Consider the following 26,693-nt stretch of genomic DNA (forward strand, 5'->3'; position numbering starts at 1 on the left):
CATTGACAATGAATGGAGGATGTACGATGATAAGAGCGCCCCTCACTTCACAAGGGCGTGAATTTTATTTGATTGTGCAAGTCTCTCTCTCTCTCTCTCTCTCTCTCTGTAGCTTCTAGACCTGTAAAACATTCTCCTCTAAGACTGATCTGCCAACCACAATTATATAAACGTCCATGTACAGTACACGCAGAACAGAAGCACACTTACTGTACGCTTGCACGCCCGCATTCACACGATTGTGCATGTGCACGCACGCTCACCACACACACGCAGGGACATGAAACAAAGCGCAGGCAGCAGCTGCAGGCTGCTGCTGGAGATGCCCCGTCTGACCCACTTTGGATGTTTCTGGAATAAGAGAAGGGCTTTTCCTTCCCGCAAAAGGAAACCCCCCCCTGCGAGTCTCCTCTGCCTCCCTCTGTTGTCATGGAAAAGTGGATGAGGGGCAAGCAATGTTCCGCTGGCTCCCTCCTTTTCCATTTCACCTATACGTTTTACAACAACTCATGTCAAGTCATGTCAACAATAACCCCTCGGCTCCGATACAGATGCCCACAGATGTTGTTTGACTACGTGTTCCCCATCATCACAGCCATGAAATATAAACTCCTGGCATAAGGGAGGAGCAGAACAAGTCCACCTGAACACATGGATCCCCCTCTGTCGAGATGAGCGAGACGGGGACCTAATCTAATCGGAGCTGATCTAGTATGTAATACAATCTAACAATCTATGAATATAATCTAGAATATTACTACTAATGAGAGACAGATTACAGGTGAGCCACAGCTGGCGGCAGCTTTGGTTTACCCACTAGGTGAAAGTGGAATAGGATTTATGGCCATGTCACAACAAATCAACAATGAACCCATCTGATAACAGGCTTCACATCTACACCTACAGTCAAAACTGGTGCATTTCATTTGGAATTTGCCAGTGGATACACTCAATGATATATCATTGCGACAGTAGCTCGCAGATTACTATGAAAACGTGCAAAACCTGTCAGTCAGTCCGTCCATCCATCACGCCTCGTGACACGCTCCATATATGGTTGTCAGTCCGTCACGCCTCGTGACACACTCCATATATGGCCGTCTCCATATATGAAGATCATGACACTCGTCCTTCCTCTTCAATGTCTCCCTTTTGACTGATATCTGTCCATTCAAAATCTATACGGGCCCGCCCCAAAGTAGAATACTAGAGTTCTCAACAGGCCCGAAAATTGAGGCCCAGCCCTACCTGGGCCCTAACTGGGCTGGCCCGAGGCCCATCCTGGCCTTACATTTTACGCCCTACCCGGCCCGAAAACGTCAATTAAATAAAGAAATCACACCCGTGTGAACTGAGAGGCGCTAAATCCGCTAATATATTAAAGTCTAACTCATGTTGATTAGGTGATGTAATGGTGATGTAAAACAAACGGTGCCAACACAAACATTAAACGACATTAACAATAGAGACAATATGACGTAATGAGGCAAATTATGACGTAAATGTTCCCTTCATTGTCAATGGCGTTTACAAAACAAACATTGAACTAAAGACAAACATTAAACCTGTATATAGCAGGGGCTAGCACCCTTCAAAAAGAAGACAAAAAAGAAAGAGAAAAAGGTCCATATACTGTATATATTCCCAGACCTGTTGTTTCAGCTCTCAGGGCGTCTTACTGGTAGTCTAGGTCTAATACTCTCATTACTGTATATATGTATGTACTGTAATGATCTGAGGTTGCATATGACCTGTGGGAAATTCAGCATATAACCATTTCAAACTTAGTATTTCTGTAGCCTTTTCTTTTCAGAGAAATGCATCTACTCAGCGAATAACTGTCATGGTGAACGTGATCTAGCTGTCATCGCCTTGAGTGATGGGTTGTACAGCCAAAACTAAACGATTGAGACATTTTTATTTATATTTTCTTCACATTTTAACTCTTTTAACAGAGCTCCCATAACAGCAATGTTGTGAAGAGAAATGGCAAATCAAACATATAGATGTAGTATTGATAGGCTACCTGGATCTGGGATAAGGGATCATAATATGATCCCTTATTATGTTGTGTCAATGATACATTAATTCAATGCAATGGGAACAATCATGCCACAATACAAATAGTGTGTACAGCCCATCATCAATGCTGTATTGGATACACTGTATTAATGCAATTACATACTGTATCCTGGAGGTTATGGAACCTGTTGTGTATAGAGTGTCTGTCCCATCTCCCATGGCTTCCACTGGAAAGGCCAATGTATGTTACATTGGGAAACTAAATGAAATGGAAACAATTGCTCTGTCCGCTGCCCGTGTTATCACAGACACCGCTACTGTATCCTTGATAAACTGTTGCTTTGCTGCATGTCTTTGACGGTGAAATCACTCGAAAGCCATTTGGCGAAATGCCAGCATAAGGGTGTGTGTGTGTGTGTGTGTGTGTGTGTGTGTGTGTGTGTGTGTGTGTGTGTGTGTGTGTGTGTGCATGGCTGCGTGCTATTGTGTGTGTGTGAGAGAGAGAGAGAGAGAGAGAGAGAGAGAGAGAGAGAGAGAGAGTTGGGTGAGTGAGTGTGCGTATCTGTACATATAGCCAGAAAGAGGAGAGACATGAGAAAAAGAGGCTGAAGAGACTGAAAAGTACAATTCTACGGAGACCCTGCATAGTGCAGAATTTACAGTTTAATATGACTTGAGATTTTACTCATTTGCATCCAAGTTGGAAAAAAATAATGAGGTATTCTTCCTCTAGGCCTCTAATCACAAACAGCGCAAATTAAGACCGGGGACAACAAAGAGGCTGCCATGTATTCTGATTAGAGCTCCTATTCACATAAGCAGGACAAATCACCCATCTCAGAACAGCCTTTCCCTACAGTAATCTGTTGTCATTTTGGCTTGCGACTTTCTTTATCAGACAGACAGACAGACAGACAGACAGACAGACAGACAGACAGACAGACAGACAGACCCCCCCCCCCCCCCCCCCTCCCCCTGTGGAATCTCATCATTATGCTTGGGCTCAGGGCCGCTCTAATAAAATGGCTGCTGCAGGTGTGTTGTTGTCGAGGCGTTTCAATGGTTATTCATCTCATCGGGTCATCGCAGACTCCCCGATTTATCCGTGCCCAGATAGATACCACCTCCCCTGCAGACATCCATGACAGTCAGCTACTGAGTTATTATAGCAAAGAGTAGGGGGTTTGCAAAGCCTATTACAGTTTTATCAGTCTCTGGCTCATCTATTAGCATGGCCAGGACATTCAATTCCTTCACTAAATGGCAGCAGCTTCCGTCCTGCACGTGTCTGATCTGGACAATGTGGACGGAGGACTCTACACAGAAAGACAGACTGACGCATGACACAATCAATTGTTACGGGAAAGAGACAGGCAGACTTACGGCATGCATACAGCGACAAAGTCACAGGCATACTGAAGATGCGTACATACAGTACACCCCCTCATACAGACACACACGCACATCTGTGCAGAGTAGACACAAACCCAACACCATATAATAAAGCATGTGTGAGGCTGAATCCAGAGGGACAGCAAATTATGACCTGGTATTAATTTCTGAGGCACCTTGAACTATTAGTCCTGGTGTGCCATTCCCATTCTTATCCAACTCTATGTAAATTGAAAAGACCTTTGGTGGGTATTTGCCATCCAAAATGATGATTAGTTGTACTATGGTGCAAAGCACTGGTCCAAATGCTTCCAGACAATATAGATTAGCAGTTGTATTTACTGAATTCCTCATGACATTGTGTGTGCTAAGGATAATGGCAGGACAACAATGAGAAGTATCCTATACTGCAACAGGTTTAACACATGATGATTGCATGGAATTTTAAACATCTTACAACACTCACATGTAAGAGTTATTGCAACACTCTCATTATAGTAGTAGTATTTTCCCTAAGTAAATTAATTCGTTTATATTGAGAAAACCTGTTTTCACAATTGGCACTGTTGCACACAATGCATCATTCCCAGCAAGGTTGCCACATTACAAGCGAAAGTGTTCATGACATTTTCATAAGTGGAACAATGCTGTGACAGGAATAAAGGGCCTTTGGCCCGCAAGAGAAAAGATTACTTTGAAATATGCAACCCTCATTCCGAGGGAGATATTGACCTTTAATAAATGGATTTCATTTCTGGTTCTGGTGATGTGTGCTTGTGCACTAAGCAGTTCAGCAATTCGTATGCCTCATAACGACCGGGCCCTTTCCAGACACACGTATTGAGGTGACAGCTCGGTAAACCTGTCTAAACCACCAGGCATAAACTCGTCTGGAAGCTGTCTAGCTACCTGAGAGATTGCATATATCACAGGATGATTTGTTTCCCCGTGCTCTCCGCCTGTTTGAACCATGCATATCGGAACCTTTACAGTCTGGCGTGCGTAAACTACTAAACCCACAGGTTACATCAAAGGCACAACACTCAAACCAAACACAACAGACACCGTTCACACCAAAGTTTTCCACACCTTGTCTCCGTAGTCGCCGCTTTTTGAGGCCAAAGATGCGCACTTTAGAGAAGATGTCGACGAGGTTCCCATTGCAGAGACCTTTGTTTTTTGCGGGACTCTTCTTCCTCCGCCGGTTGGTTTGCGGCCGGTCTACGTGCTGTTCCCGTGCCTGTCTTTTCTGTCTGATCAAGCCACTTGCGATAGCAGCAGCCATGGCTCAAAATCTCACAACTGTCCAGTCCAGTCTGCAGACGGAGCAGACTGGACTTAACAACCGCCTCTCGGAGCTCGCAGCCCGGGTCACAGTCCCATGGTGGCGGCTATGGAGGTCCGTTCCGTGATGTGGAATCAGATATTCTAATTGGTTTTCTTAATTGTCAAAACACTGCTGTTCATGCTAATTGTCACGTCAAACAACGAGCTGTCATCGTCCCTCGAATAATAGGTATTGGGCATTGTAGAAAAATGATATTGCCGGGCCAGCTGGGCTAAATGTTTAATCTCATATTTGCATAAATTTGCCACAGCATTGTTGAAAAGGGAGCCGTGTAAAACTCACCCCGGCCGAGATTGCAGATGATTATTCATACCTGCATATTGATTTTTGCCTGTGACATTTTCTGTTCCATTGCTCCCCTAAATGCCCAACACCGGCTGCATCCTCCTCCCCTCCTCCTCCTCGCTCTTCTTCCCTCCGTTTACCTCCGCGTTTCGTTTCCTCCTGGTGGCCGGGCTGGTTGTCAGATGTCGGTGTTTTAGGTGGCGGCGCGGTGGGCACGCAGTGCATGCACCGTGTGCGCCGCCCGCAATCAGACGAATGCAAGCGTCTCTGACGACGTTCACCATCCGAACACGGGCACGGTAGCCGGGGCGAAGCTCAGGCTGCCGCTGCGTCTACGAACGAACTCCAAGTTTGTATGGGCTAATAAGCAATCCGCCACAGCTGCATGGGGACCCTGTGGTGGGCAGTATAATTAGTCATAAATAGGCTACGTTTTGATATAATCCAAGTATTAACTGGAGGGTATAAGTTATGCATTAACGCAAAGTTATCTTTCTACATTGTATATCACGGAATAGCCTATACCAATCCAAAAAGATTTTGTCGGGTCCGTTTTCAAAGCATGTTCTCTTCTTTATAATCCATTCGGTAAATTGCTATATGAACCACAAACAACACAGGGCAATTGTGCACCAGTGGAGCAAAGGGAGAAAATGTAGAACTAACGCGTATCTGAGTCCTGTGGAGATGACGTCTGCACTGTGTGACAGCTGCATACAAATAGGCTACATAAACTTAAAACGCCCAGCGAAGGTGCGGACACAATTCGACTTAAATTATTATTTTTTTCATATATAGAGCATCCGCGGCGCAGGAGAGATACAGAAGACAGTAGCAAATCAGCGCGTAATGGGAATGAAAAACGACACAGCGAGGAGGAGGCTATATAACGCGCATGTTCCCACGCTTGGAGGAAAACCGGACACTGTTCCTCTCGCTCCTGTCTATTCCGAGATCAACACATCCTCTCCATCAACAAGTCCTAACGACTCGCCCCTCCTTTGCCTATACGCCTGAGTGAAAAGTGTGCCTTTCCCTCCCCTCCCACCTTCGCTGCATGCCGACTCGACCACGAGTGTGTCCAGGCAGCTCTGATCGCTTCAAGAGAATGAATGGTCAGCCGCGGTTTGGATGTTGCTATGAAGCTGGGGAGAGAGAATAAGATTCGATCTTTGAAGGCACCTCCAGTTGAGCCATTGCATAAAATTGCCATAAATGGTCTCAACAGACACGTATAGAATAAGAGGCACCTGATGCACGATGGCAGTGGCACTTAAATGAATGCAATGCAGTGTAAATGGGAAAGAAAATGACAGCACCGATCAAGTATAGGCTGAATTTGTCTTCATAATAGCCACAATATTATCAATCTGCATGCACTTCCAATTTGATGGGCGCTACAAATAGGCTGCACATATAGCTTATTGCAGAAACAATCTCAGTGGATATGATAATGTTATGCCCCAAGCCACGAAGCAGAAATGTCTCACTCCTATACAATTTGATTATAGTCAATTATTGCACATTTAAATAAGAGATGCGGGGCTGCTGTAACGCCTAGGCTTGCTCAATGTGTAACCAGTTCAGTTTCAGGACCATAGACAGCGCCTCTCATCTCGAGGCCGGCCTATCAAGCAACCACGTTGCCACAAGTACTAGGCGACGCACATTGAAGAGAGAATAATTGCGTTCAACCTCAACTATCCGCCCTTCTGGGAAAGTTCACGGGAAACAAGCTTATGTCGTGTGTCTGTTAAAACGAACGGGTAGCTTTCTTGTTTTGGATGCATATCACCAGAGACTCGATCACAAGCGAGGAATTTAAACTCAAGAGAGCCATCTGCTGTTTGTCGCTGTAATTAAACATCTGCTGAGGCTGAGCTCATTTGGGAGTTGGGACTCGGTCATTGCTTGCATCGCTCTGGTGTGTGCAGCGGGAGAGAGAGAGAGAGAGAGAGAGAGAGAGAGTACACTTGTTGATGCATGCCTTTTACAGCGTATAGGGTAGGATGGTCCATAGCGTATATAGGAGCTATAGTATATAATGACCTCAATATGAGAAGCAGACAAGCAGTATGAAGCTGAGATAGACCTGATCAGGGTCTAATTATCTCATTCAAGAGGATATATAATGCTACTGTATACAGGCGCATTTTATTAGATCCTCATTAAATTAGCCTATATGCCTATAGGCTATTTGGATTTATAAATGCTATTTAAAGGCAGTTTCCCCACTATCCACTGACTGAAAGGGGTTCTGAGAATTCATAGATCATAAACTCAATTTACATCATCGTACGACGGTGTCGCTTGCCGGCGAGAGCTGATCTTCCGAGCCAACAGGGCGTATAATTGGGCATAAATCCCGTAAACCCCTCACAACTCAGGACTCAGCGCTCCGTGGATACGCCGGGGACAGACCAGCCAGCCTGGAGGAGGAGGAGGCACTGCAGTAAGCGTTCCCACCAGCAGCGGACACTGTCAGCTCAACAATGGTCCCTCGCCCGCAACGGCACGTCGGCACACAGTGCAGCAGTTGCAGACAGACGGCATACTTTACGTGTATACTCGTCGTACGGCGGTGTCGCCGGCAAGCGGTGATCGAGCGACACGACACCGCCGTACAGCGAACCATGAATCTGACTTGCGTGTAAGCTATATATGGTGCTTACATGATGTAGGGGGGAGAGCGTATCAATAATTCAGATGAGCTTCAGATGAGTATTTGTATTTTGTTTGAACATTCAATCGCTGCTCAATAGCAGACATGAATAATAGAGCACTTTCAACAGCACATATATAGTAGCTATATAGCCTATACTCTCAAATGTCATACCAATAGATGTAGGCCTAGTGGAAAAAAAGAGTAGGCCTACATTTTATCCAGAAGCATTTTATTGAACTGATTGTTCTTTAGACTATACAAATACAATAGATCGTTTTACTGTTTAAGGCAATTTTAGTTTATATGGTAATACTGCAATATAGAGGCTAATTCATGTAATTGAGTCTCCAGAGCATAACTGGCATGCATGGAAAAATGACTCTTTTGAATTAAACACGACACCACAAAGAGGAACACAGCCCTGTTAAAGATACTGCCACCACACAGTGCTTCATGCAGTTACACAACTTACACTTACATCCTCCACACACAGACTGAGAACATACTGGAGAGGAGAGGAGAGGAGAGGAGAGGAGAGGAGAGGAGAGGAGAGGAGAGGAGAGGAGAGGAGACATGGGGGAGGACACAGCATGTGCAGTCAGATAAACGTCTAACACTGACATGTTCTTATCTGCTGCAGAACATACACTCATGTTGTAAGCCTACACAGAGCATGCACTATGGAGTCCATGTGTAGAGATTACTTCCCCCATCAATTCAACACAATGCATAGTGTCGAAAGTTAAATGAAGTATGTTCTAAAACATCATTTTTCCATTCACAAGAATAAATAAGGCAGCACATACCCACATGCCTTTTCCTCCTACATGTAAACGTGTGAGAGTCCCTGGCAGACCCACTCCTAAGCATCCTGAGCCAAGACCTTTTCCTCAGACCAGAAGACCAATGCCTTCGATCGTCCTATTTATATAGCGTCCATACCAGGAGCTAACATGGTTAGTGTCAACTCAACTGACAGTCCGCCCCGAACTGTTCAAATGAATTTGTCTAAGAAACACTCTCAAAGCTTATAGACATTCTTAAAGACGTGGTCAAAACGCAGATTAATGTGATCAGGTATATATGTACAGAAACTGAAATTGATGTGTGCAGAGCGTATAACTGGACGAATGGGATGAGCAATCATCTTTTAAGATGACTTGATGGGAGTGCTAGAAGTTAAATGTTTGATGTCACCAGCGAATAAAATCATAATTTGTCCAACAGAAACTAATAAAATAAAATAAAAATACTGAATGCAATGGGAGAAGAAGAGTAAACAAAGCAGAATATGAAAATTGATGTACTATATATATGCTTTGTTGCATGCTAGTATCCCGCCCCGAAAATACATGTTGCGGTGCAACAAGTTGTGAGCTTGTCATTGGCTGGTTTTTTTTATGCGGGACACCACATAAAAAACAAACAAACATATAAATCACACTTGATGAAAACGTATGAAGCCACTGCCTCATCAGGGCAGTACATTGTAATCCAATCTCTCCTGCACAATTATATTAGCATTCTCTCAATGTCCTGCTGCTGCTGGAGAGCAAATGTCACCCGATGATTCGAGGACACAAACAAGGCCTTTGCTTTATTCCTTTTAGTTACACTGCTCCGGGCGCCACTCCTTCATCACTTATCCCACAGAGACACACTGCTCCGGGCGCCACTCCTTCATCACTTTAGCTTTAGCACTTTAGCTATTGAAAAATAGCAGATCTACAAGCTCGTAGCGCGCCACCGAGTGGCGCGCTACGAGCTTGTAGGTCTGCTATTTTTGAAAAATCGAAGAACGACTGACATAGAAACATAGCTTTTTCAGAAAACTGTCAGGACGTAGAAGACATTTTTAGAATCTGATCTCAGGTCAAAATGGGTTAAAAGTACATCAGATCATGGCCTCGATGCATTGCATTACACTGCTCCGGGCGCCACTCCTTCATCACTTATCCCACAGAGACAGTCAATTGGACTCAGCACTTTCTCAAACTGGAGCTCAAGGGGAAAAAGAAAAGGCTACAAATGCTGAAATCCACTTATATATTACGCCATCAAAGTCAGAGAAAAGGTATAAATTAATTGAAGGAGTAATGATTTTGCTGTAGAGCTTATTTCATTTCCCCTCCTCCTCATTAATCTGAAGCCCCTTCCGCTTCAGGGTTTCACTGAAATGTCACCACGAGTGACATTCCATCTCACGCACACATCAGGGTGTCCTAAAAGACATGGGGTGTTTCCAACGCACGCACGCACGCACGCACGCACGCACGCACGCACGCACGCACACACGCACACACGCACACACGCACACACACACACACACACACACACACACACACACAGCTATAACTTATTATGAACTAAATGTTAAGTACATACTAGTATTTAAGTAATTCATTGAGGCTTAAGTAATAATGAACACCTGGGGGACCACCGGGCCTATCCAGAGGGCCAGTCCAAGTTGGGAGACCCCCTGTCACCCTAACAAACACACCATGTGTGACCCTTAACTAATGGTATATTAACATTGGTTAAGTAGCAGTGATTTCATCATTAGTTAACAGGAATTAATGATGAATTAATACTAAACACTTTTTTATGCATGAGCATTAATTAAGCGTTAATTGCGTGTATGAATTAGCTCCCTATAGTAAGTTGTGACCAATAAATCAATACATACATTGAATCAGGGTCCATGACATAAGGGTGTTCTTGAAATGAAAAAGGGTAGACAATCAGTGCCATAAGAGCATTTAAAACCCATTTTGGGCGGGAACCCCTTTTGGTGTTAGCATTATGTTATGCTTTAGCTATTGAAAAATAGCAGATCTACAAGCTCATAGCGCGCCACCGAGTGGTGCGCTACGAGCTTGTAGGTCTGCTATTTTTGAAAAATCGAAGAACGACTGACATAGAAACGTAGCTTTTTCAGAAAACTGTCAGGACGTAGAAGACATTTTTAGAATCTGATCTCAGGTCAAAATGGGTTAAAAGTACATCAGATCATGGCCTCGATGCAATGCATGCCCTGCATCTGAGAATAGAATGTATGTATGGCCACGTTATAGCACGTCTCTCTGCTGTGTTGATGGAGCGCTGCACCTCGGAGGTGTGTGGGATCATCCCACAGAGACACTAATGAAACAGAGAGGCTTCCCTCTGCGCTCTCCTCTCCACTCACTAACCGCTAAGTGCCAGAGGCAAATAAAGCTGAAGTATCCCTTGAAACAAAAAACAAATAGTGTTGATATACTGCAGTTAAATGCATGCATGGTCTATATATATCAGTGATTCTCAACCTTTTACATTTCAAAGGTTCGGTACACATGCCACAGACCATCATTTTGATCCAATTAATGTAACTAATAATACTATGCAAATACCGCCATTGCTGTATTTGCTCACACTGTTTATTTACATAATGTATATACTCCGTTAGGTTGAATACGTACTCCTGTAAACAAAGTCTGATCCATTCATGTTTGTCTGTTTCAACATCATTGCCACGTTTTGTTTTGGTTTCCATCTTATTTTTTTTGTTAGAAAAAGAAACATGTATTATGTTATACGTATGCATCATTGTTGTTTCCCTCTCCTGTAATGTCTGTGCTAACCCGGGGTTCTTTAAAAAAAACAAAAATAAAAAGTTGGTCACAAAAAAAAGAATGTATATACTATAGGCTAATGTATACCCATATAGCCTATACCCATAGGCTATATGGGTACTTACTGCACATTCTATAAATCCAGATACTAAATTATTCTCCCCCAAATTCAACACATTCCCCAGTTAATTTGTTTTTTCTTTTCTTATTTTATTACATCCAGTATTATCACTGTTGTTATATGTTAGCCACATGTGGAACATGAATGAACGGATAAACCCTCTTGAGTCTCTTGGATCTTGGATGCATTTTTATCTCTGGGACCCCAAACCTACACTATAAAATCCTCAATGGTCATTTCACTCAAACAGTGTACAAATTATGGAACCAAATTGACCCTTAAGAGATCCCATTTGATTCCTACATAGCGGCAAGGGTCCATTTGGCTCCTAACTATCAATCATGACGAGTGAGTAAATGAAGGCGTGAGAGGAAGGGCTATAGAAAAGGAAAGAGAGAGGGAGATATAATACAACATTGGACATCAACATAAACTGAGAGCATTCACGAAAGTACCTTGATGGTCTGATTTAATTGCTGGTCTCCATGGTGATAGTGCTAATGAAGGTGCCTAATTGGGTTTCTGAGGTGACTGTCCCCCTCAGATAGAAAGGTCAAACGGATCAATAAATAATCAGCAAATTGTGGCCGAGGGCTTTTGCCATTTACTTGACTTTTGCACATTCAAATAAAACCTGATTACAGTGGGTAGAAAGTGCACAAACCGAGGCCCTCTGGCTATCTGTAACAGTTATTGGTTAAGTACCACAGAAGAGCTTTTATCACAAACAAGCCCTGCTCACATTACAAGGTAATGGGACCGGGAACTGCCCTCCCGACAATCAGGGTTGGGGGTTCCCTACCCCATCCTAGATTGGGCAAGATTATCCTCTACTGTGAGCGGTTCAAATATCAAAACCTTAAACCTCCCAATTGTCTCAAAGACGATCAATTCAGGGCCATCTCAGCACCCTGACGAAACAACCTGTATAGCGCATTGGACCACAGCTACTCTGCGACTGCCACTGCTTCTGCATGTGATCATTTGAGGTGCTGTTTGAGTTGCTCCTGCAAGCTCGATAGTAAAATCCTGCAGTTATGTGATGCACCATTATTTCAAAACTCTTGCAGTGTATGCATGTTTTAGAGAATCTTACAACTTTTAAGATTTTAAGAACCGTGTAGTTCCAGTCTAGTTTTAGGATAACACATCCAAACAAAAGGTACAAAGTACAATCCTTATATTAGTATGCTATCAATTTGTAACTTTCAGAGTTAAATGGACTCTCAGGATTTGACAGTGTACCAGTTGCAGAGGTGTACAGGTACTGTAAGACATATGATCAGTGCTGTCGTTACGTATACGAACAATACGCACTGCGAGTAGGGCAACACGCCGAGGGGGGCAACAAAATGTGCCAAAAAGTGCCAAGCCGACCCTCATAATAACAATGTTCTCCGCAGCTCCACCGCATAATAACGCACACCCATGTGTGCATCCTCGCAAAGTAGCCGATCTGCATTAGATAACGCAACGCTATCGTCAGGAGGGGGGGGGGGGGGGGGAGCACAAATATATGCAAGTAGGGCAACCACATCGACAGCGACGTCCCTGCATATCATTGTATACGATTGTATGAGTGACTACAACACTGTATGGGATCAACACTGTGGCAAACCACACTGCAACATGTGGGTGAAGAGGCTGCAGACGGAGACAGCATGCCGGTCACACTCATCTCTTTCTCTCTGTCTCACGCACACGCACATACACATGCACACGGCACACGCACAAACACACACTTTACTCCATCCTTTGATCCTATTTTAAGCTTGCAGCAGTGATGGAATGTGCCTTGTCAGCAGTACTGCAGAGCGAGGTTCCTTGGAGAAGCCCAGGGCACCATAGGAGAATATCAATTAGTGCATAGACTTCTGGCAGGCCTGCTTCTAGAGCTGAAGGCTGACACCAACTACAGTAAGTGTACATGCAGTGTGTGTGTGTGCGCGTGTGCGTGAGCGTGTGCGTGTGCATGTGTGTGTGTGTAAGTAAGTGCATGTGTGAGTGAGTGAATATGGTATGTGCGCTTGTATGTGAGAAAACACGTGCCCGGGCCGTGTGCATGTGTCTGCATGTGCATGTGGCTGCATGCAGGTTGCTGAGCCAACAGTAGAGCCCATGTGTGTACAGTATGTACAGTACATGCATAGGCATCTGCATGCATGAGAGTACACGTACGGCACGTTATTCTCAGGGATTCCACATGGAAGGGAGAAGAGTATACCGTTATGTATGCATCCGCCCTGGGAGGACTAATGAAACAGTAATGAAGCTGGTGTCAGGGCAGGCCAAGTTCCATTAGTTGGCTGTGAAATACCATTCAGGGGGAAATTAGATCAGGAAATGCAACAGCGTAGTATATTACCGGTATTCAAGGAAACAGCAGGGTTTTCTCACAGCCGTTTGTGTGAAATGCCACGCGCTAATGTATAAAATCCGCCGCCTAGCCCATTTTGACCTGAGATCAGATTCTAAAAATGTCTTCTAAATCCTGACAGTTTTCTGAAATGTTTCTGAATGTTTCTGTCAGTCGTTCTTCGATTTTTCAAAAATAGCAGACCTACAAGCTCGTAGGTCTGCTATTTTCAATAGCTAAAGCATAACATAATGCTAACACCAAAAGGGGCTCCCGCCCAAAATGGGTTAGTATCCGACTATTTTCTTCAACAATCCATAAATGGGTGTCTATTGACCTTCAACAGTGCATCGATGTCCTCTGGGCAAGTCAGCTCCCTCTCTATAGCTGTGTTCGCATCGATGATACCTGATGTGAGAGCATGCATATAAGGGCCCTTAGGGGGCTGCTTACCTCTGATCGCATTACTGCTACTATACCCGCTCCCACACATACTTGTGTCTCTGTTTCAGTACCACACGCCTGCTTCACAACAAGTCTACGCATCATAGTGATTCTTTGCTGAACAAGCCCAAGTCAAATAGCTTCAAACGGACTGAGAGCCCTTGAGAGGTCCCTGGAGATGGAGATGGTATCAGAGTCTGGAGGAAATCCACCTACTGCACACACACACACACACACACACACATGCACACACACACACGCACACGCACACGCACACACACACACACACACACACACACACACACACACACACACACACACACACACACACACACACACACACACACACACACACTCTCTGAGCACAGTAGATAGCGCATTTAACTGATAATCTAACCGGTATCCAACATATCTCTCCGTGGTAGTGATACTTAGCGCTCTCAGATGTCCTCTTTAACTGAACACTTAAATCACAGTCAATCTGATTTGACACCTTCGTTCGTTTAGTTAACAATATTGACTTAGTTATTATCAGTGGTGGGAAAAGTACTCACATGTTGTACTTGTAAGTTTTCAAATGTATAAAAACTGTATTTTATAGTTTTCAAAAAAGAAATCTCAGATCTACAAGCTCATGCATCACATTGCGACGCATTGCGAGCTTGTAGATCTGCTAATTTCAAATGGCCAAATGAATGTAGGGTTGAAGTGGGTGATCTACAAAGTAACTAAAGGTTTTTAAGTAATTGTAGTGGAGTAAAAGTACAATATGTTCCTCAGAGATGGAGCGGAGTAGAAGTAAAAGTATTGAAAATTGGAAATACTCCTAACTCGCTAAAGTAAAAATAGCTCAAAATTGTACTTAAAGGACCACTTCATCACTTTTCAACCTAATAGGTCCTCACTAATAATCATGATAAAATGGCACAATTTTTTTCTACTCAGTCTGTGTCTCATAGGAGGGATGTGGGCAGTTCAGAAATCCGTCCACCAGTGACATCATCGTTTTTTAAACAATATTTTCTTACTAAAATGTTAAGATTTTCATTATCGTGAGAACGATGGCTTCCATTTTCGCATTGCAACTTTTCAGGACTAGAAAGCCTGCAGTTTCTATTAGCTTGGATTCCCCATCGATGATGTCACTGGTGCACGGGTTTCTGAACAGCCCACAGCCCTCCTATGAGACACAGACTGGGTAGGGGAAAAAAAGTGCCATTTTATCATGATTATTAGTGAGGACCTATTATGAAGAGGGGTTGAAAAGTGGTGAAGTGGTCCTTTAAGTACATTACTTGAGTGAACTCAAGTGTACTCTACGCCACTATGCAAAGCTTCTTAGTGCTTAGTCTCTATAAAGCTTGAAATTATCTTTGTTAACAAGGATTAGACTACTGGACCTTTTTCAGCTGAAGTCTGAAGTGAGCATTTTTAGGCTCAAAGTATTAAACCGATTTGACGAGACAGCTGAGTGTGTAAGGCAGCAGGACAGGGATTCTTCCTTACAGCACATGGGACATAAGAGCCAGGGTCAAGATAACTCTTGTCACATTTGGAAATGTGTGCAGGCCTTGGAATGAGTGATAATAACACCGTCGAATGTGGATGGACCATTGGATATACATTTACACTCTCGGAGTTAACCCATATGCCTGACTAAAAAAACGTTTTATGCTGCTATTTTTCAAAAATAGCAGATCTACAAGCTCGTAGCGCGCCACTCGGTGGCGCGCTATGAGCTTGTAGATCTGCTATTTTTCAATAGCTAAAGTAATTTAAACATGCATACATGAACACAGAGGATTTTTACTGTGTAAAGAAATGTATTCACACAAGAGGAAATAACTCGACCAATCCACCAGAAACATCCCCCAGAAAAAGGGCCTCATTTGAACGAGATGCATCTTCCACATATCGATGCAGCAGTTGTTCTGTTGATTGGTATGACGGCACATGAAGCAATGGAACCCAGCTGGCGGGTGATTACCTGTAATATCGCGATAGATGACGGTCTCTTTGCAATCCTAACAGCACGTGGCGCTGTAGTTAATGGCCCAGTAGGAATTAAGTGAGGGCCGGGAATCAACACAAGCTGGAATATATTCCTACAATAGTTGCACAGCAAACCCAACCTCTGTGACAAGCAGTGGTGGAAAAAGTACTCACATGTCTTACTCAAGTGAAATTATCAATATACGGCAATGTAGAAAATACTCTGTTAGAAGTACAAGTACGGCTCAGTAAAAGTACAAGAGTATTGGTACCAGTATTAGTACCAAAACTAAAAGTAGAAAGTACTCTATATGCATACGTTTTATAAAAACATTTAGAAAATAGCAGATCTACAAGCTCACAATGCGATTGTGAGCTTGTAGATGTGCTATTTTCAAATGGCCCAAAAATGTATATAGGGCTGAAGTGGGTAATGTATGTTTTGTAATAATAATAATCGACAATGTACAAAACAGTAGGCTAAACAATACATCAAGTTTTTAAATAATTGTAGTAAAAGTACAATATTTTCCTGGAAGTAAAAGTATTAAAAATGGGAAATACCTCAAAATTAATTCAGTAAATTCACTTAGTTACTTTGCACCACTGGAGAGAGACTTGAGACTTTAAGATAAAGACGAGATATCACAATATCACATGACATGAGAGGACAGACAGTTGCTACAGTCAGTGAAGCTCACAGATGGACATAAAACAGGCCTTTTCAGCTTAACCCATTCTGGGCGGGAATTCCTTTTGGTGTTTTAAGCATTATGTTATACTTTAGCTGTTGAAAAATAGCAGATCTACAAGCTCATAGCACAGCACAGAGTGCCACGCTATGAACTTGTAGGTGGCGCAACTCTTTGAATATATTCTTTCAGAGTGAACATTTTTAATTCAAATCTTTGCTTCTTGGGGGTCCCTGGAACTACATATTTTCAGATGGGGTTCGTCGGCCAAATACATATCATTCTGTAGAATCGTCCTTCAATCTTAAAGCTGCAATGCAGAGCTTCTATTTGTGAATTATAAATATAATCATTATTTTGACCAATCTGTATAGGTAGACTAGTATGTTAATACAATTCACCTAGGACATCTGCTGTGGTCTCCCTGCACTTCCACTGAGAAGATTAGACCATGTTCAGGTAGGAATATACCTTGCCATAGCTCACTGGAGACATTTTATCTCCCACCGAGGGCACCTGTGTTCAAACCCAGGAAGGACATAAATCTTATGGATTGCAGCATTAAATATGCACTTTTAGGCTCAAAGTATTAAACCAATGTTATACTACTTGATGGAGTAAGTTAAACTTCACATATTCTGCAAAGAACTCATTAACTACTGTATATGGTCTATCTCAATGGTTAAATGACTAATGGCCTATGACAATATCGTAATCCCAGACATAATACATCATATCTCTCTGATACACAAAAGGTAATTAGCAATTTTCATGGGTTCATGCGCTCTCTGTGTTCCATTATTTCTTTGCTCCATTAAGGTGTGCTCGAGTCACATGAAAGCGCTCCATAGATCTGTACTGCCCTTTTGTCCCCATGCTGATTGAGGACAGCTATAAACCTCAGAGACAAACAGGCTAATGATGTGTATAGTTACAAAAGTAAGTGTCGACTGCACTTTAACCACATTCAAATGTTTTGGACCGGAAAAGCACCGACATGGGAAGAACCCCAAACCAAGATACCACATCATAGTATGTATGTCAGTGGATGCGGGTGATTTTGGTGCAGTATGTTTGCATCGCAATGCCTATACCTGTGTGTGTGCGTGCGTGTGTGTGTGTGTGTGCGTGCGTGCGTGCGTGCGTGCGTGCGTGCGTGCGTGCGTGCGTGCGTGTAATTGTGTCATGTGTCATTAATGGGGGTGACAAGTGACCAGGTACTGCAGCAATTAGTCAGAAATGAGGGTGTTAATACTCTCCAGCATGATAGCAGTCATTACTGGGCAGCCATTACCCACACTCTCAGACAGTCAGGCCCCCATTAACCCTGACACAGATCAAATGTTACCACAGCACTGAATATATCAAACTACTGCCTGAACCCCAGCATGTCAGAAGGTCCACTTCACTGGCAAAGCAGACACACGATGGCTCACAGAAGTAAAGCCTAATTTATACTTGGCCACACAATGGTAGCACACACCAAGAACACAAAAGTATAACGCTTTTGTGTTTTCTATAACGCTAGAAAACGCACGCACAAACACGCACACGCACACACATACAGTATAGACATCTACAGTACTGTGTACAATCTACCATACATGTATACACACACACATGCGGTGAATAGATGTTTACAGTTTGACGAGAGTTTGCAGTCTGCTAGTTTTTAAGAAATGTTGGCTCTTACAGTACATTTAGTTACTTACGCATGCACACAAACGCGCACGCGCATGCGCATGCACATGCACATGCACATGCACATGCACATGCACATGCACATGCACATGCACATGCACATGCACATGCACATGCACAGCATAACGCAGCATATGCACAGCCCATCATAACACAGCACATTGCACAGTGGTAGTTGTCCTTGGGAACAAAACGAAACACTGCATGGCGCCGTGCGAGAGAACTCGCACAGAGCGCTCTCTCCTCTGTAGACAGCAGGCTGCATCTCCTCTCTTTAGTTAACTCGGTTCCCTTTATTGTAAATGTCAAAAAGAAGAAGTGAGGACAGGCACCGCGGGGACCACTTTATAGTGTGGGAACCAGGCAGGTAGCTTCTGTTTAATACAAGGGGACTGTGGTGTTAGACGCAGTAGCCTACTATACTGTAATTACTACAAAAACAAAATGATGCCCATGAACTGTGATAATGGTCAGAATTCACACTGAAAGAGTGGCTCCTTGTGCTGGAAAAAATGTCTTACTGTCACACACAGGTTATAATGCAACAGAGGCGCAATTGGATGGTTTTAATTGTGTGTGTGTGTGTGTGTGTGTGTGTGTGTGTGTGTGTGTGTGTGTGTGTGTGTGTGTGTGTGTGTGTGTGTGTGTGTGTGTGTGTGTGCGCGCGCGTGTGTGCAATCACGCTCATGCGTGTGCATTTTGATCCCATTCATTCACATTCCGCACACCTGTACCAGAAATGTCTGCTCCAGTATCAAATTCAGATGTGAATGCATGATTCTGGTTGGCAGTGATTGTTGATGATAAAAGTGCTGTACTACTTTCCTGCCACCAGAGAGCAGCGCAGAGCTCAGTACAACACCACTGCAGGATTCCAGGCACTTTTGAGGGGAATGGATTCTGCATGGCCATACTTGCCGAGCACGTGGGCTTCAGACCAGTAGGTTACAGTATGTGGTTAGCTTGATATAGAACACCTGTCCACCACAAGTGCAAAAGCACCGCTTGTTAAATGTATAAAGATCAACTTGCAAGAGGAACACGAGATGGCCCCTTGAGAGGTGACTCTGTGAATTGAAGCATCATATCCCAGATTTCCAGCATGATAATGGTGTCTCTTATTGGTCCTTATTATTGCCCTGACTGTGTTATGACTATATTTAGCTTTTGCACAATTCACTCTGCAACTGCCTGTGCGTGCGGTTAAACATTTAACCGAAATGTGTGTCATTGTTGTGAGCTGGTACATCTGCTATTTTTGCAAAAAAGTGAGCATCAGTGGTTGTGACAACAAAGATGCCCTCAAGTGGCCAAAACAGGCTATTTCAATACAACCTATACTACTGGTTCCCAAAGTGGGGTCCGGGGACCCCTAGGGGTACTTCAGGCAGGGAGTTCCAGGGGGTACCTAGCTCAATTAGAGATAGTTAGGAACCAAATGGACCCTTATGGGTCTGTAACTCAGAGAGTGTACAAATGGGTCCATTTGGTTCCATTTGTACACTCTCAGAGTTAAATTAACAGTGGTTTTACAATATAAATTGGGGTACCAGAGATAGAAATGCCATTCAAATCGGGGATCCGTAGCCTAATGCGTGTGAAACTGCAGGGGGTCCATGAAATTAATATGTTTCGGAATCACTGCTAGAGCCGTAAAAATCCTCCCTTATCGGGGTCACTGGCATACATTTTCAAATGTGGGGGTCCGTGGCCTAATAAATGTTGATTTGGGGGTCCTTGTTGACACGAAAAAGTGTAGGAACCACTGACCTATACTGCAACAAAAGGCCAGAGTGGAGGACCTATGTGCGTTTGTAATGACAGCAACCATCACGGTGTCAACGCCTCGGTCAAAGCAGTCAATCAACCCCCATAAAAGTTGTGACCCAGCTGGAAGACGGGGCTCTCGCAGTTGCGAGATATCACTAAGTGATATTAGATAACAGCCGGCAGTGATAAGCCATGATCTGATCCCAGGTTTCTGTGGCCTGTTAAACAACCATCGATCCCTCTGTCCCTCTGTGACCAGCACGTTTTATTAGCGACGGCAGCATCTGACCACAAATGAGCTATAGCTGGTGTGCGTGTGTGTGTGTGTGCGCGCGCGTGTGTGTGTGTGTGTGTGTGTGCGTGCGTGCGTGTGTGTGTTAAGAAGTAAACAAAGACGGAGACAAAGACCAATTGGGAGAACAAAGAAATGGGGATAATCACAGACCGAGAGCGAGAGAGAGAGGCAGGAGAAACGAGCGCCATCTCATTTCCGTGAGTTATGCAATAGAGACACAGAGGGCTCTATGGTACACAGTATGGATCAAAGCCTCAGGACACACAGTTTCCAATAGCAGTCAGTGGTGGTGCATTGCTGTAGGTTTACTGCACACAGTCTGATGACCCCACACACACATAGAAACGCGCACGCACGCACGCACGCACGCACGCACGCACGCACGCACGCACGCACGCACGCACGCACGCACGGTGTTAACCTGAACAAGGTCTTTGACGGTGCTGAAATGGAGAGAGAGCACAACTGACCTTAGATGATACTGTATGTATTATTTATGATATATATATATTTGTTAAAAGGTGAGATACACTGCGGTCACTCATTGACAATGTTTTGGGGGTGTTATTATAGGCAAAAGGCAACACACACAAACAGAAAAAGAAAACATATTTTTAAAGGGCCAAGCCCCGAGGTGCGAAGGCCCCTATTGTTTTATACCTTCTCTTTTTCTCTTTTTCTTCTTCCGACACTTTTTGCAGTTTTGGCAATTCTGTGCGGTCGCTTTCCACAAAATTCGGCAAAATGGTAGGTAGGGGGTCATGGGAAACTGTCAAGAACTCACAGTGATTTGTCAAAGGACCTCTGACCTTTAGATCTCCCTACATGATTGTATGAATTATATGATCCACTCTATCTACTCCTGACGAATGACGTCGGAGTTAACCACTCCCCCTTGAAATCGCATTTCCATTCATTTGTCTCTTAAACAACAAGCACTGGTAAAATGATCCCACAGACACAAGACGATCTCACCCTTATGGATTCGCTCTGATTTTGCTCTCTGGCTCCATGGCACAGGTCAAACCAAAAGGTCACAGTGAAGACCTGCCAGCTGAGCTGAACGTGCAAGCAGGTTAGAGTAAAACGGAAGTAGTCGCTCCTCTCTGCGAGGAAGAAGTAACGCTGGTGGAGCTTAAATGTTACATCAGGTACAGAGGAGAGAGATGAGCTCAGGACAATAGCAGAATCAAAGCTTTCCATTTACGCCCAGAGGGCCTAATTAACAACCATGCATATTGGGATAATGTAATTGAATAATAATGCATGAGTTTGGCTTTTTCTTTTTTTAAGTAAGAGAGGGGGGGGGGGGGGGGGGGGGGGGGGCAGAAGGGGGGGGGGAACAGAAGGAAGGATGAATATCTTGGAGCGTTTGTACTTTTTTTCACGTCAACTCTCAAAGATAAAAATGAGGGTATAGGACAAAGGGAGGAATAAAAGACACACACTGTGTCAAGTAGAGTTGTGTGTCAGCCGTTCAGGCCTAATGGGAAATGACACTTTGTAATTACAGTGCACTATAATTAGCTGCTGTGTGTGTGTGTGTGTGTGTGTGCGAGATGCCAGAACCCAGTGCCTTCATAGCTGGGCTTTATACTTTAGAGGCAAATGTGTTAAAGTTTTGTTATACATATACACCTGTACGGGCTCATTTGTACACAGTTTAATGTAAACTCAGGATGTAAAGTTGTGCAACCGGCCATCATAGGGTATACTGTAGTGGAAGTGGAAGTGTAAGTGGAATGACATGAATATTCACATGAATCCTTTCATGGCTTAACATCATTAACGTCTGCAAAACTGTTTTGTTTGTTTGATTTATGCAATGTACAGTGTTAATCTAGCCATTTGTAACTCTGAGAGAGTGCACAACACAACTACACATGTAACCAAATGAATGAAGGGCCCATTTGGATGCATGTGTACACTCTGTTCATTTAACTCTCGTGTTAAATGATCAGTCCAGGTTTTACATGGCGGTGCAGCAGGGCAGCTAGTGATGCCAGTGACAGCTGATGAATTGGATATCTCCCCCGTAAAGGCATGACATTAACACGGGCTATCAGGTATCGCAGGCGACTCTCTGCTGAACAACCAGTCACAGGTACAGATTGGTTTCCATCACAAACAGCCATTAAGGGCTATACATCCTTTGCGGTGATGTAAAGCAAGTAGTAATCGACCGTGACACTGTGGCGTCTGTTTCCAGGAGGATCGAGTGTGTGTTTTACTGTTGGACTGCGTGTCGCTCAGTGTCTTTCCCCACCAATAAGCCTGCAGGAACTGACCTTATGACACAGCTCTAAAAATAGCAATGTACAGATTTCTTGGATGGAAGCGGCACTTTCCACCTCACAACGACGCTCAGGTACGTTGGTAATGCACACTCACTGAACGAAAAACTGGAATAGGAACACGAACAGAACAGCCTTGCACATCCATAATCCATATGCGCACGCACGCACGCACTCACGCACGCACGCACGCACGCACGCACGCACGCACGCACGCACGCACGCAGGCACGCACACACGCACGCACGCACGCACGCACGCACGCACACGGACGCACACAGGGCAGGGTGCCCTCTCCATCAGCCTCCTGACACCTGGTCAATTTCTGCTCAGGCAAATGCTCTCCCATGCTATCGACAGGCTGGAATTAGATTGGTTAAACTCATCTGTCTTATAGAGCGCTCAGAGTCTCGTCAGTCAGCCTCCACTGGCTAACTACAAACAGGCTGCTTTCTGTCCGTCAAGGAACAATTACAACAGTAGCATGCTTAAACACGTCTGCTTGCCGGATAACAGCTTGCTGTCGTCACTGTCGGAGGCAACCCGAACGCTGATATCACGGCCATTTCTGCTCAGCTCTCAGAGGGAAACTATAAAGAGAACAAATTCCATGTAGGCCTGGGCAATATATTGATATAATATTAATGTAGTGAATACTGCCTGTGATTTTGGTATGTGTGCAATCTTTCACCGTGGCCTTCTAAACCACTTACCAGCTCACTTACATTCTTCTTTTATACAATTAAGAAATGTATTGGCACTATTGCCCACGCAGCCCTATACCGTATACTGGTGGCTATTTCTACACCTTTAGCACAACATGAGAGTGGGAGTTCATCGCCTGGAGCCCACCACCACCCTCCAAGCCCCTTGACACATATGGGCTCTATTTTTGTCCATGCTAAACCCCTTATCCCTAAACTTCTTTGCCTTTTTTTTTACTATTTTGAAAAACATTTTTGAATTGTTCAACTAGCCGATCTACATCAACACGTTGTGAGCTTGTAGATTTGCTATTTTAACAATTAAATTATTTTTTTCAAAATAGTAAAAAAAGGCAAAGAAGTTCAGGGATAAGGGGTTTAGCATGGACAGAAATAGAGCCCATAATATATCTTATCTTACAATTTACAATTCAGGCATTTAGCTAGCCTGGAAACCAGACAAATCCGCTAGAGAAAGAAAATCACACCTGTGTGAACTGAGTGGTGCAACAGTACAAAACTCCTCCCTGGCCTGTGTGTGTGTGTGTGTGTGTGTGTGTGTGTGTGTGTGTGTGTGTGTGTGTGTGTGTGTGTGTGTGTGTGTGTGTGTGTGTGTGTGTGTGTGTGTGTGTGTGTGTGTGTGTGAGACCGTAGGACCTCGTCGCGTGCACACATCCACCTGGGTGACGGCAGACTGCCAGAGTGCTGGTGCTTTGGCATGTCTACATTGGTATGCCAATTCTTAGCTTCATGCAAACAGGCCCTGACTTTTATCAAATATTCATCAAAGTGTTTGGTTGCAGAATGCCAACCATCTTTTCGTTTCCTTTCCTTTCCTTTCCTTTCCTTTCCTTTCCTTTCCTTTCCTTTCCTTTCCTTTCCTTTCCTTTCCTTTCCTTTCCTTTCCTTTCCTTTCCTTTCCTTTCCTTTCCTTTCCTTTCCTTTCCATCCGCTGTATGCTACACTGCCCCCCCTGGGGAGGGAGGCTGGCCTACAATCAGCATGGTGTATATCCTCCCTCCTGCAAAGCCAAGCTGAATCTGCTTCACTCCCCCGAGGTGAAGTCAAGCTATCCTCCCCCTTCACCTGACCTGACACCACACATACAAGACAGTTGCCTCTCTCCCTTCCTCTCATTACAGAGATAGACATTGCCTCTCTCTCTCGTCATCATCTTTGAAAGACACGCATGCAAACACGCACGCACGCACAAATCCTACTCCACATGTCTAAATCGCACACAAACATTGCAACCATCACTGTCAACACACACACACACACACACACACACACACACACACACACACACACACACACACACACACACACACACACACACACACACACACACACACACACACACACACACACACACACACACACACACACACACACACACACACACACACACACACACACACATGAAATTCCAACTAAAACTATACAACAGGCTCTGTCTGCAGTGATAGCTCGCCGTTGCTAAGTAACGCTAACAAAGCTCCCCTAAGAAAGGTCCAGGAAGTAGAACATTACGAGCACTGTACAGTACTGTACACTGTACAGTACTGTACACTGTACACAATGAGTTGGTCGGTGTGAGCTCGCCACCATTGGTGTGTGAATGTGGAAAGTGAGGACGCTGGCGTCGACTGTTCGCCGCTTCACCTCCCAATGTATGAATGAATGAACCATTGTAAAGCACTTTGAGCACTTGGAAAAGTGCTATAAAAATGCAATTCATTATTATTACAGTATACAGTATGTCAGTGGTTCCCAAAGTGGGGTCTGGGGACCCTAACGGTCCATTTGGTTCCATTTGTACACTCTCAGAGTTAAAATAACATTGATTTTACAATATAAATTGTGGGTCCCAGAGATAGAAAAGCCATTAAATGGGGGTCCATAGTCCTAATGCATGTCATTAAACAGGTTGATAATCTTCTCTTATGCATGGGTCCCTGGCATATGTTTTCAAATGGGGGTCCGCGGGCCAATTAGTGTCAATTTGGGGGTCCTTGTCATGAAAAGGTTTGGGAACCACTGGTATATGTAACACATGTGTGTCCAATGGAACCAAATGAACCAGTAGGGGGCCGTTTGTTTCATGAAGTACACACAGAGGATTTTATGAGGATTTACGCTATGCGTATAACAATCAGAACCATAACATTGTTATATTAAAGAACTAAAATAAATAAAGGTCCTGTATTTTTAACTGATTTAAACTTCATCAAACTAAATAATAATTCAATTGAAAAATCAATACATTTCAAAATACAAATGTTAATGTTCAAACTCCGATTTTAAAGTCCTGCAATATACATTTTAAATGTCTCCAAAGAGTATAGTTATAGTTATTCCCGAAATTCAACCCATAAAGTCAGCAAAAAAAAGGGGGGAAAAGTATATTCCTCACGGACCTCACCCTACCTTCAAGTCAGGCGGCCACAGCAGGTTCCTCTTAGTCCAAAAACTCTGCATGGATTCAGAGCTAAGCCCTCAGAAATGTTCCCTGACCAAACCTTTCTTCTTCAGATCTCAAAGTTCCCCACTCTGTGGTTTAGTATTGGCCTTAAAAGAGTCTCTTGCAAACCACTACCAAACACTAATACCTGAAAAGGACTCCTCGACCGCCTCACTTCCTGTACTTTTAGATGTTCCTGGTACCTCATTTCCTGGAACTATTATTGCTAACATGCTTTTTCCCCACAGCAAACCTTGTCAACAGAAATTGACCATATTCAACTACACAAAACAAAACAAAGATTCCGTACACTACTATATTTTGATATTTTGGTGCATGCAATGGTGACAAGAATTAACCTTCTAAAAAGAGTGTCATTTCTGCAGCTCAGCACAGATGTCTAAATCAAACAGTAGCCTATATTCATTAGTTATATATTAGATAATAAAGAGGACTAATAAACATTTGTTAAACATTTGTTAAACAACAAAACACGCCCCTGACTTAATTTGTATACACAGTAACGGCATACAGTAA

At 43.7% G+C, this 26,693-nt stretch overlaps 1 protein-coding gene across 3 annotated transcripts in view; it reads right to left on the minus strand.

The window, feature by feature from the left end:
* fgf14 (fibroblast growth factor 14) overlaps positions 1-26,693 on the minus strand; it is a gene marked incomplete at its 5' end in the record, with an annotated part of 181,718 nt that overhangs the window by 50,815 nt on the left and 104,210 nt on the right. The window contains one exon of one of the 3 annotated variants that reach the window (XM_079517570.1): positions 4,504-4,699. The exons of the other annotated variants lie outside the window; for them this stretch is intronic. Within the exon in view, the coding sequence (XP_079373696.1) occupies positions 4,504-4,699 (196 nt within the window). Of the gene's footprint in view, positions 1-4,503; positions 4,700-26,693 lie in introns of those variants that run through there. 3 annotated transcript variants of the gene reach the window in all.

The sequence above is a fragment of the Electrona antarctica genome, assembly GCF_951216825.1.
Source record: "Electrona antarctica genome assembly, chromosome: 13".
Lineage (NCBI taxonomy): Eukaryota > Metazoa > Chordata > Actinopteri > Myctophiformes > Myctophidae > Electrona > Electrona antarctica.